General features: G+C 42.2%; 1 protein-coding gene across 17 annotated transcripts in view; it reads left to right on the top strand.

Annotated features, from left to right (window-relative positions):
- Nucleotides 1–12252, top strand: part of ATP8B4 (ATPase phospholipid transporting 8B4 (putative)) — a 335711-nt gene that overhangs the window by 302696 nt on the left and 20763 nt on the right. For 16 of the 17 annotated variants that reach the window (XR_015134453.1, XR_015134452.1, XR_015134455.1 and 13 more), the window contains one exon: nt 10610–10693. The exons of the other annotated variant lie outside the window; for it this stretch is intronic. Coding sequence is in view for 10 of the 16 variants with exons in the window: in XM_086320812.1 (XP_086176938.1) it covers nt 10610–10693 (84 nt within the window). In the remaining 6 variants the exon portion in view is untranslated. The remainder of the gene's footprint in view (nt 1–10609; nt 10694–12252) is intronic. 17 annotated transcript variants of the gene reach the window in all.

Raw genomic sequence — 12252 nt, 5'->3', positions numbered from 1 at the left:
ATACCATTTCTAGGTATGGTATGGATCTAACAGAAGCATAAGATATTAAGAAGAGGTGGCAAGAATACACAGAAGAACTATACAAAAAAGATCTTCATGAACCAGACAACCATGATGGTGTGATCACTCACCTAGAGACATACATCTAGGAATGTGAAGTCAAGTGGGCCTTAGGAAGCATCACTACAAACAAAGTTAGTGGACGTGATGGATTTCCAGCTGAACTATTTCAAATCCTGAAAAGATGATGCTGTGAAAGTGCTGCACTCAATATGCCAGCAAATTTGGAAAACTCAGCAGTGGCCACAGGACTGGAGAAGGTCAGTTTTCATTCCAATCCCAAAGAAAGGCAATGCCAAAGAATGCTCAAACTATGGCACAATTGCATTCATCTCACACACTAGTAAAGTAATGCTCAAAATTCTCCAAGCCAGGGTCCAACAGTACGTGAACTGTGAACTTCCAGATGTTCAAGCTGGATTTAGTAAAGGCAGAGGAACCAGGGATCAAATTGCCAATATCTGCTGGATCATGGAAAAAGCAAGAGAGTTCCAGAAAAACATCTACTTCTGCTTTATTGATCCTCGTCAAAGCCTTTGACTGTGTGGATCACAACAAACTGGAAAATTCTTCAAGATATAGAATACCAGACCACCTGATCTGCCTCCCGAAAAATCTGCATGCATGTCAAGAAGCAACAGTTAGAACCGGACATGGAACAACAGACTGATTCCAAATAGGAAAAGGAGTATGTACAGGCTGTATATTGTCACCCTGCTTATTTAACTTCCATGCAGAGAACATCATGTGAAATTCTGGGCTGGATGAGGCACAAACTGGAATCATGATTGCCAGGAGAAATATCAATAACCTCAGATATGCAGATAACACCACCCTTACAGCAGAAAGTGAAGAGGAACTAAAGAGCCTCTCGATGAAAGTGAAAAAGGAGAGTGAAAAAGTTGGCTTAAAACTCAGCATTCAGAAAACAAAGATCATGGCATCTGGTCCCATCACTTCATGACAAATAGATGGGGAAATAGTGAGAGACTTTATTTTGGGGGGTTAGAACCACTGCAGATGGTGACTGCAACCATGAAATTAAAAGATGCCTGCTCCTTGGAAGAAAAGCTATGACCAACCTAGGCAGCATATTATAAAGCAGAGACATTACTTTGCTGACAAAGATCCATCTAGTCAAAGTATGGTTTTTCCAGTAGTCATGTATGGATGTGAGAGTTGGACTATAAAGAAAGCTGAGTGCCAAAGTATTGATGCTTCTGAACTGTGGTGTTGGAGAAGACTCTTTGAGAGTCCCTTGGGCTGCAAGGAGATCCAACCAGTCAATCCTAAAGGAAATCATCCTGAATATTCATTGGAAGTACTGATGCTGAAGCTAAAACTCCAATACTTTGGCCACCTGATGCAGAAAACTGACTTATTGGAAAAGACTCTGATGCTGGGCAAGATTGAAATCAGGTGGATAAGGGGATGACAAAGGATGAGATAGTTGGATGGCATCACCGATGGACCTGAGTTTCAGCAGGCTCCCGGAGTTGGTCATGGACAGCGAAGCCTGGCATGCTGTAATCCATGGTGTCACAGAGAGTCGGACATGACTGAGTGACTGAACTGAAACTCCCTTGAGGTGGAACCAGGACCTTGTCCTAGGCTTCCGTGTTGTTTCTTCTCTTTTTCACCCTGTCTCTGTGTCCTGTTCCTGATTAACAGTTGCTGGAATCTTCCCTTTGGAACTCAAGGTCATAGACGTTGGAGCTGTTCCCTACAAACAAGAAATGGGGGACATGGAAAGGCTTCCATGCCCAGGAGCCCCATGGGATCCTGCAGTTTCACCAAGAAGCTTGAAGTCTAGTGGGGAGGGCCTGGGAACCAGCACATAGATAATTACTGAGTCGACAGCTGTGAAGCAGTGAGGTATGGAATGTCATGGGACTACTGGCCTGGAACCCAGCTATGGAAGATGGCAGTGGGCAGAGCTCAGAAAGGCTTACTAGAAGATCTGACCCTGGGCTGACCTTTCAGGGATCCATCAGAGTGAAGCAGGTGAAGAGGGAAAGAATGGGAATCCCTGGTTTGGGATTCCCATCCCAAACTGAAGTGAAGAATGGTTTGGGCTGGAACTCCACCCATCTGGCATGGTTAAGTCAGTGGGGTTTGGGATTAATTTAATGTGGGGTGTTGGAGAGAGGAAGAGAGATCAGATTTCTGAATTGGGCTCTGGGATGGAAGTGGTAGTGTCAGAAACTGATTTAGGGAACATAGGAAGAGGCCTGGTTAAGGGACTGTGAGAATGAGTCCAGGGCTGGACACATTGAATTTGCAAAGCCCATGGCATGTCCTCAGGGGAGGGTCTACTGAAAAGTTAAATGTTTAACATTTATAAAAAGTTGTAAAATATTCAACAACTCTTTTTAGAGCATCCACCATTGGCTAGACACTGCTCTAGATACGGGAGTTATCGCTGTGCATAAGTCTCTGTTTCATGGAAATTATATTCTGTGCTGTTCTCTGTCACTCTGTACTGTCTGACTTTGTGACTCCATGAACTATAGTCCACCAGGCTCTTCTGTCCATGGGGATTCTCCAGGCAAGAATGCTAGTGGGTTGCCATGCCCTCCTCCAGGGGATCTTCCCAAACCAGGGATTGAACCCAGGTCTCCCACATTACAGAAAGATTCTTTACTGTCTGAGCCACCAGGGCAGCCCAAGAATACTGGAGTGGGTAGCCTGTCTCTTCTCCAGGGGAACTTCCTGACCCAGGAATCAAAGTGGGGTCTCCTGCATTCCAGGCAGATTCTTTACCAGCTGAGCTACCTGGGAAGATTATATTCCAGAGAGATGAAAACAGATAATAAAGGAATAAATTAGTGAGATAATTTCAGAATTGCTATTAAGAAAGCACTGGGTATTGTAGAAGTTCTCATTGGGAAGTTAACACTGGAACTGTGACCTGAGTGTTTAGAGGGAAATGTTCATATGAATACCCTGGGGTTCAAGTACTCCAGACAGAGGGCATAGCAAGTAGGAATGAGCCTGGTAAGTTAGAGAAAGATAGTCAGTGAAGCTGAAGCTCTGTGAGTGAGGACTAGAGAGCAGTGAGGCAAAGTTGAAGAGGTAGGCTGCATGGATGAGGAAGGGCCTTAAGGCATGGGGCAGAGCCTTAGAAGTTCACTCTAAGTAAAATGGGAAACCACTTGAAGGTTTTAAGCTAATGGTATCATTTTAAATGACAAAAACCAGCATACAGAATTGTATTTGTTGTACACAAAGTGACATAAGCAGGGAAGCTTTTAAAGAAACTTGCCAAATGATACCACGGATTGAGCAGTGTTTTCATACCATGCTCAGTGCTGTGAATGCTGAGGACCAGGACTGGAAGTTGGTCCTGACACTTGATAGGCCAACGTTTTCCAATGCTGTGATCTCAGGACTCTATCAATATGTATCACTTGTTGTTCTTGTTTAGTTGCTAAGTCATGTCTGACTCTTTGTAACACCATGGACTATAGTCCACCCAGGCTCCTCTGTCCATGGTATTTTCCAGGCAAGAATACTGCAGTGGGTTGCCATTTATTTCTCCAGGGGATCTTCCCAACCCAGGGATCGAACCCATGTCTTCTGCATTGGCAATATATTAGGAATTAAAATGGAGGAAAGTTAAACATCTATTAAAAATAACATACCCATGACGTGTTTATCTAAATAACATTTTAGTGAAAAAAAATTATGGTACTTTTCAAAATAAAAAATTAGTTTTGAGAAGAGAGTGAGTTTTTATACTTAAGTTCTTACTATTTAGCACAACAGGAGGCACTCGGGTTCTCACATCTGCTTCTGCATCCAGTTGGTTGTGACATCACACATCATATATACTCATATGAGAATGAGAGTAAAGAGGGAATGTAAACAGCGTCTTAGTATCATTCTGATAACAGTTTTGACACTGTGGATCTCCTAAAAGTTCCCTACACCACTTTGAAAATCTTCGTGTTCAGTGGCATTGGGCAGTCTCCTAACTTAATCAGGGCCTCAAACTAGTTTCCCTATCTGTAAACTGGAAGCTGTTAATAGCACCAACCGCACAGGATTGTTGTGATTATTTAATGAGTCAATAACATCTGGCCCATAGTGTGTTCCATACATATCAGCCAGCTAATTTTTGTTTTCTTTTTGTTGTGATTCTGTGTGGCAGCAAGCCCTCTTGCAAGAAATTGTAAAAGCTCATTTAAACTTTATTCTCACTAATTTTCCTTTCCTGTCCTCTCTTTCTCAAGTTGTGAAATGAGGCTTCAGATCTGAATACCAGCTTACAAACGCTACCATCAGATAACTGCAGGTTTAATGCTAGGCAATTTGTGGTGATGTTCATGGCGCTTTAGGCCAGACCATCAGTTACTGATTGTTTTGTTGTTGTTTAGTTGCTAAGTTGTGTCTGACTCTCTTGGGACCCCATGGATTGTAGCCCACCCAGGCTCCTCTGTCCATAGGATTTTCCAGGCAAGAATATGGAGTGGGTTGCCATTACCTTCTCCAGGGGATCTTCCCAACCCAGGGATCAAACCTGTGTCTTTTGTGTTGGCAGATGGATTTTTTACTGTTGAGCCACCAGGGAAGCCCCACTCACAGTTTAGCTTGTCGTAATTTTCCAGATTCTTTCTTTCTTGATGAGGAAATCATCTGTCCTCAGTGAACAGAAGTTGGATGGTGGATGAGGTAGAGGAAAAAGAGATCCAACAGAGTGAGGTTTTGCCTGGGGGTATCAGACTTCAATTAAATTGCTTTCCCACTCTTAAATATTCCATGCTTCAATCATGAAATGAATTGATATGAAACCATCATAAAATACTTGAGGGTTTGTGTCAGCTACTGCTTTCTTTCTGGATAGGATAAGTGAAATTTCAATTTTGGCTTCACAGTGGACTCACCAGAGAAATTTTTAAAATTATCGATACTTTGATCATCCCACCTCCAAAGATATTGATTTAATTGGCCTGGATATGGCTTGGGCATCAGGATATTTAAAATACTTCCATTGCCCAAAGTCCCATCAGAGTGTGACTAAAGAATAGGTCATGTGTTTCCCTTTTTATTGTAAAAAATAACAAATTACAAAAAAGTACATAATATATAAATGTCAGCTTAACAAATTGTAGAATGAACACTCACATCCCCGTGATCCAGTGAAAAAACCAGAAGGTTGCCAAACCCCAGAAGCTCCCTTGCCTTTTCTCAGTCACACCTCATTTCTGACTCTCTGGAGGTAATCATTGTCCTGATATTTTATAATCATGTTCTTTTATAATTTTACCATATGAGTATAAACCTCTAAACAACATAGATTGGCACATTTTTAAACTTTACTGAAAGGGAATCGTACTTTTTTGTCTGGCTTCTTTTGCTCAACATCATATACATTTTTTGATTCATTTGTGGTTTTGGATATAGTTATATAGTTCCTTGCTTTTAATTATTTTGAGGAATTCTATGATATCAGTATACCACAGTGTCTGCCATGAATGTTTCTGGTTTTGGGCTTTTATAGCCAATGCTGGTATGAGCGTTTTCATAGGTCTCTTGGTGCAGGAAGGCAGGCATTCTGACATATATTTCTAGGAATAGACTCGTTGGACACATTGGTTTGTCTGAAGGAAGAAAAAGAGGCTGAGCAGACAGGAGTTTGGCAGATAGGAGGTGGTATCTGCGACTCTGTTAACACTCTACTGTGGGCTGGGCCCCTGGAGGGTTGCACTGCTCTGAGCCATGTGCCCTGGGGATGCTGAAGATTTACAGAAGGCAACGAGGAGCTCAGGACCCTCTGCTTTTAATCATTTTCTGAGACTAGAGGGATAATGTTCCCGTCAAGGGTAGAGATCCTGTTGACATACTTCCCAATCTGGACAGCCTCCTGGGATTAGGGTTTACGGCAGGAGACTGGTTGGCCCACAAAACATCAGGCTTTCATCCCAGCCTCAGCAGCTGATAGAAAGAGATAAACACGGTCTCTGGAGGAAAAAAAAAAAACATCATCTAGGCCTTGAAGTGGTTCTTAAATTGTCACCCTCTCCCTTACCTTGACAGGTATTCCCCATTCATTAGTTCACTGAGGCTTTGATGAAGATACTTTTTCACCCTTAGTTTTTGTTGTTGTTGTCTTCAGTGGGGAATTTGGTATTAATCAATTGTTATTGATGGCACATGTCTCTGTCACATATAGGATTTCCCAAGTGGCTCAGTGGTAAAGAATCTGCCTGCAGTGCAGGAGATGCAAGAGATGCAGGTTCAATCCCTGAGTCGGAAAGATCCCCTGGAGAAGGAAAGGGCAAACCACTGCAGTATTCTTGCCTGGAGAATTCCATGGATAGAGGAGCCTGGAGGGCTACAGTCCATGAGTTCACAAAGAGTGGGACAAAGAGTCCCACAAAGAGTGGGATGCATACGTGCATCTTCAGTGGGGAGTTTGGTGTTAATCAGTTGTTATTGATGGCACATGCTCCTGTCTTATATGAGTACCATAAATCCAGGCTTGTTCCAGATACCTGGGCTAGAATATCCTGGGGTTTCCAGGGAATGTTGACAAGCTTTTCTGGTCTATTCTTATGGTTGCCTGACACTCCAGGCAATTGCCCTGCCCTCTGCAGGTTCTCTCTTGCCACATGGAGTCTCAGGTCCTCTAGAATCTGCACTGTCTGTACTGCTTTGCTCCCAGCATAAACATAGGCTGAGGTATGTTAGAGTTAGCCCATATTGGTCCCTAAGAACTGCTTGTTGAATGTGAGCCAGTGGTTAAACACAGCTGTTAATGAAAATTAAATTCTATAATTTAAATAAACTATATGGAAAACCAAGTTCATAACTACTTCAAACTCATCACTTAAAAAAATTATTTACTTTAATTGGAGGACAATTACAATATTGTGAGTGTTTTTTGCTGTATATCAATATGAATTTGCCACAGGTATACATGTGTCCCCTCCATCCTGAAGCCCCCTCCCACCCCGTCCCCATCCCATCCCTCTTGGTTGTCATAGAGCCGTGGCTTTGGGTGCCCTGCTTCATGCATCAAACTCGCACTGGTTATCTATTTTTACATATGGTAAAATATATGTTTCAGTGCTATTCTCTCAAATCATCCCACCCTCTCCTCCCACTGAATCAATTTTAAATGAGTTGACCATCTTCTGCTGATTATGCTCTTGAGGTTAATTGTATCTGTTGGATTGATGTGGTGGAAATACTATACGGTGGTGTGCTATGGCACATCTCTTCTTAACTCAGTGATATGACCGCTTGAACTGGAAATATTTACATCATGGAAAATTGGTAAATGTTACAACTCAGGCTTTTTCTTTCTTTTTTTAAAGAGCTAGTTGTTAAACATCTAGCATATCACTGGACATAAGGCCCCCTTTCAGATCCTCAGAGCAGAGTTCAGACAGAATTTAATAAGCCTCAAAAGTGGTGCTAGTGCTAAAGAACCCATCTGCCAAAGCAGCAGAAGTAAGAGATGCAGGTTTGATCCCTGGGTTTGGAAGATCCCCTGGAGGAGGGCATGGCAACCCACTCCAGTATTCTTGCTTGGAAAATCCCCATGGGCAGAGAAGCCTGGTGGGCTACTGTCCATAGAGTAGCAAAAAGTCAGACACAACTGAAATGACTTTGCATGCACACACAGATAACAAAAGAGAACTTAAAAACTGGTTACTAGAAATGGTTATTCTGAGTCACAAGTACAGGCCTCTTGATGGTGGCCCCTAATGTTGCCCCTTTGCCTAAATCCTGTCTCCACTGTTTATTGGTAGTAGAATTCAGCTTTCCTGCCTGGTGTTTGGCATACCCTCAAAGAGAATGACATAGAGCAGGTCTTTCCTATGTAGATTCCAGGCCTCAACTCTCTGAGATATTCAGCGAATAAAGCAAATTCCTTCCTTCTCTCATCTAGCCCACACCTCCATTTTTCTGTTCTCATTTTTTCTGTTTCTTTTTTTTGCCCTAAGAATGAAGTCTCCGTGAATTGATTGACATGTCCATGCTCCTTACTTCTTACCAAGGGACTAAGCTTGCTGAGAATACAACAATCAGCATTTTTCACAGTGTCTGGTTTATTCAGTGTTGAATAAAACCACCTGTGGAGCTTCAACAGAAATTTCAGATTGAGATTTGGCCTTTAAAGACTGGCTTCCTTCTCTTTTCCTTGAACAAGTATACGCCCATCTCAAGAACAAACAGCAATGCAAAGACATGTAATAGTCCAAATCCAGATTTAGCAATAAAGCCACCGAAATATTTTTTTCTTCTATATTACCTACATGTATAGGACAGGATTTGAAAGACTGCCTTAGCTATATAACTATGCAGAACCTACCTTTAGCTTCTCTATCTGGAACATTTGCATTTAAGATTCCTGTTGCTTTCAGAATTTCCCTAAGAAGAAAGTGTGCTTCAGAAAATATTCAAACTCCAGCACTTCTTTCCACTGATGATCTGATCCAGTCGCCGTCGTCTCTCACCTGGAGCACTGCACTAGCCTCCTAATTGGTTTCCCAACTTCCACAATTGTGCCTCTTTAGTCTGTTCTCAGCACAGAATCCAGAGAATCAGGTTAAAGTACAAATCATGATGTTCCTGTGCTCAAAATCCTCTAATGCCGTCATCTTTTATTTAGGGAACAATCCATAGTTACCTCTATAGGATCCTCCTGTAATTATTTCTTTGAAATTCATGATACTCCATGTAGGGTGCTCTGCTCCAGCCAAATGGGCTGTCTTGCTGTCCTCTGAACCTGCCAGATACTTTCTTGCCTCACAGATTTTTCATGTGATCTACTTGCCATGTGAAATGTTCATGTCCCAGAAAGCTGCATATTTTGATCCTTAATTTTCTTCAGATTTTTTTCCTCAAATGTTACTTCTTAGTGATACCCTCTCCAATCACCTTACAACCCTTCCATATTTCCTACCCTCTTTCTACCCTAGTATTTGTTACTTTCTTACTCAGTCATTTACTCATCAACTATATATCTTGTTTATTATATAAAATCGTTTTTGTTACAGTGAAGATTTCATGAGGAATTTTTATCTGATTGTATCATGTTAAATTATCATTGCTGAGAACCTGGTACCTGGCACATAATGGTTTCTTAATAAATATTGAATGAATGAATGATACAGTCGTAGAACAGACATTGGTTAGGGGCTGGAGACATATTTTATTTTATTTGTTTTTATTTATTTATTATTTTCTTTTTTAACTCTACAATATTGTATTGGCTTTGCCATTATTTGTTTTTAAAATATTTATTTTGCTGCATCAGGTCTTAGTTGTGTCACGTGGGATCTTTCATCATGATGCATGGGCTCTCTGGTGTGGCTCGAAGGCTCTAGAGGGCACAGGCTTCAGCAGTTGCATCATATGGGCTCTCTAGTTGTGGCACACAGGCTCCAGAGTATGCGGGCTCAGTAGTTGTGGAGCGTGGCATGTGGAGTCTTAGGGATCGAATCTGCATCCTCTGCATTGCAAGGCAGATTCTTAATCACTGGAACACCAGGGAAGTCTCTGGAGCTGGAGACCTATGTTTTCATCTTTCCCTTTGCCTGTGATAAGGTCTATAATACTTTTGCCATTCTGTTTCTACATGTCTATGTACTTATTAATACAAAGGAGATATAAGGACTATTAGGAGAAGGCAATGGCACCCCACTCCAGTACTCTTGCCTGGAAAATCCCATGGACGGAGGAGCCTGGTGGGCTGCAGTCCAGGGGGTCGCTAAGAGTCGGACATGACTGAGCGACTTCACTTTCACTTTCCACTTTCATGCATTGGAGAAGGAAATGGCAACCCACTCCAGTACTCTTGCCTGGAGAATCCCAGGGACAGGGGAGCCTGGTGGGCTGCTGTCTATGGGGTCGCACAGAGTCGGACGAGACTGAAGCAACTTAGCAGCAGCAGCAGCAGCAGCAGCTGCATAAGGACTATTTCACATGCCTCACTTTTAGTGAGGTGCATGCAAGGAACTGTTGTCTGTAGGTGTGAGGGGTATTTTTATTGTCTGATTTATATCCAGTGTAGCAAGCAGCTAGCTCCATGCCCACCTTGCTTTAAACCACTCACAAGAAAAAAGTTCTCCATGTGAACACAGGATGGGGCTGATAGGTTCATTTCTGTATCTCCCTCTGAAGATGTTCATGGATCCTTTGCGTATTGCTTAGCAGTTCAGGTAATTGGACTTATTAGAAGACATTGAAAACCTAAAGGGTGAAATAACCCCCCAGAGGGGCCAGAGCTTGTGTGCATCCAGCACTGTGTTAGGTGTTCTACATGTCTGATGCCCTTCTCCCCAACTGAAATTCTATAAGGAAAGTATGACTTCATTTTAGAGATGAAGAGATTGAAGTTTAGAGAGATCTAGGTGTCCATAAAGCAGCAAAGCTGATAAGAGAATGAGCCTGGGGAGAATTCAGGTCTATCTGACTCTAACACCAAACTCCCATCCACTTTAGGAAAATTGAGATAGTTAGTCCAAGAGCCTAAAAGTGAATATTCTCACACCTATGCATGCTGTTTCTCACTGATGTGTTAATTTCATTTCAGACTGTCTATGACCAGTGGTTCATTACCCTTTTTAACATTGTCTACACATCGCTGCCTGTTTTAGCCATGGGGATTTTTGACCAGGTATGTGTTTTCCTTTGTCTTTGTAACTTACTTTGCTCTGTTGATGCCTTCTAGTTGCTTTTAGCTTCTAAGTAGAAGCTTTTGAACTGTGGTGTTGGATAAGACTCCTGAGAGTCCCTTGGACTGCAAGAAGATCAAACCAGTCCATCCTAAAGGAAATCAGTCCTGAGTATTCATTGGAAGGACTCATGCTGAAGCTGAAACGCCAATACTTTGGCCACCTGATATGAAGAACTGATTCATTTGAAAAGACCCTGATGCTGGGAAAGATTGAAAGCGGGAGGAGAGGGGGACGACAGAGAATGAGATGGTTGGATGGCATCACCAACTCAATGGACATGAGTTTGAGTAAACTCTGGGAGTTGGTGATGGACAGGGAGGCCTGGCGTGCTGCAGTCCAAGGGGTTGCAAAGAGTTGGACATGACTGAGCAACTGAACTGAACTGAGAAGATGCAAATCATGGAAAGAGTCCTAAGAATGGAGTCGATACCTTAATAGGTATCATATGGATCAAAAACCCTTCCAACTCCCCCAAAAGATCTCGGATCAGAGCTTGATTACTATCGTCTTAAAGACTCACACTCTACATTATTTTCTCTAAAGGCTCTGAGAGGTCCTACAAGAAATAGTCTCTTTAATTACATTGTAGCCCAGAATTTCCCAAACTCATAGGACTTACGTTTACTTACTTATTTTTCATGTAGAACTGACCAATATGCCTCAGAACTAGTCTCTCTAGTTCACACACTGGGGAATCCTGTATTAGCCTCTGAGAGTGCAGAGAACCATGTAAGGATACATAGAAAATCATGGAGCTGGCTGGAGTGCAAAGAGCTAGCATCTGTGGTGAAACTACCCAGCACGACTCAGAACAGAAACTCAAGGCCAGAGGAGCACCCTGCCAATGGGAGAGGGAGACACAGAGCCCCAGAGCCATGGAGAGAGAAAGGGCGTAGTTTTCTTTAGTTTAGCTCAATGTGCTTGAGGGGAGCGAAGGGAGGGAATCAATTATAAAATGGTAGGTCCTTGGCACACTCAAGGCCTTGGAGGGTACTTCCTGGATGGGGGAAAAGTCTGGCTGCCCATGGGGAAGTGAAAGACTAGCCAGAGGAGTTTCCATGGCACAGTTAGAGTGTATTATTTAAAAAATTTTTTGAAGTATTTTTAAGGAGACCAGATTTTCTCCAGGCTGTTGTTAGATACATTTGCTAGGCCTCATTTTCTGGCCCAAAGCCATCTATTGCAAAATATAAATCTTAACTTTATGAGCTCATTCTGCTCTCCCATTCTGAAGCTTTGTAGTCAGTTGTAAGCCTCACTTCTTGTACGTAAAAAAGGCAGATTGTGAACAACTCATTTTGTGAAATTCTACAAAAAGCAATGAACTCTTGAAGACTTTGGATATAAAGGATTAGGCTCTTTCATTTCCAAGTGCCCATGTTTACAAGTGTTCCTTTTCTTGGTGCTTTGTAGCTGCCCAGAATGTGGGGTAAAATATTAAAACTAAAACAATTTCTGGGAAAAGATGGTTATTGTGCAATATGGAAAAAAATATAAA

This window comes from Bos grunniens, chromosome 10 (genome assembly GCF_055505025.1).
Source record: "Bos grunniens cultivar Pamir isolate PY7600 chromosome 10, Bosgru_T2T1.0, whole genome shotgun sequence".
Classification (NCBI taxonomy): domain Eukaryota; kingdom Metazoa; phylum Chordata; class Mammalia; order Artiodactyla; family Bovidae; genus Bos; species Bos grunniens.
Note: the sequence above shows the minus strand (reverse complement) of the source record. Positions and strands in the feature narration are given on the sequence as shown.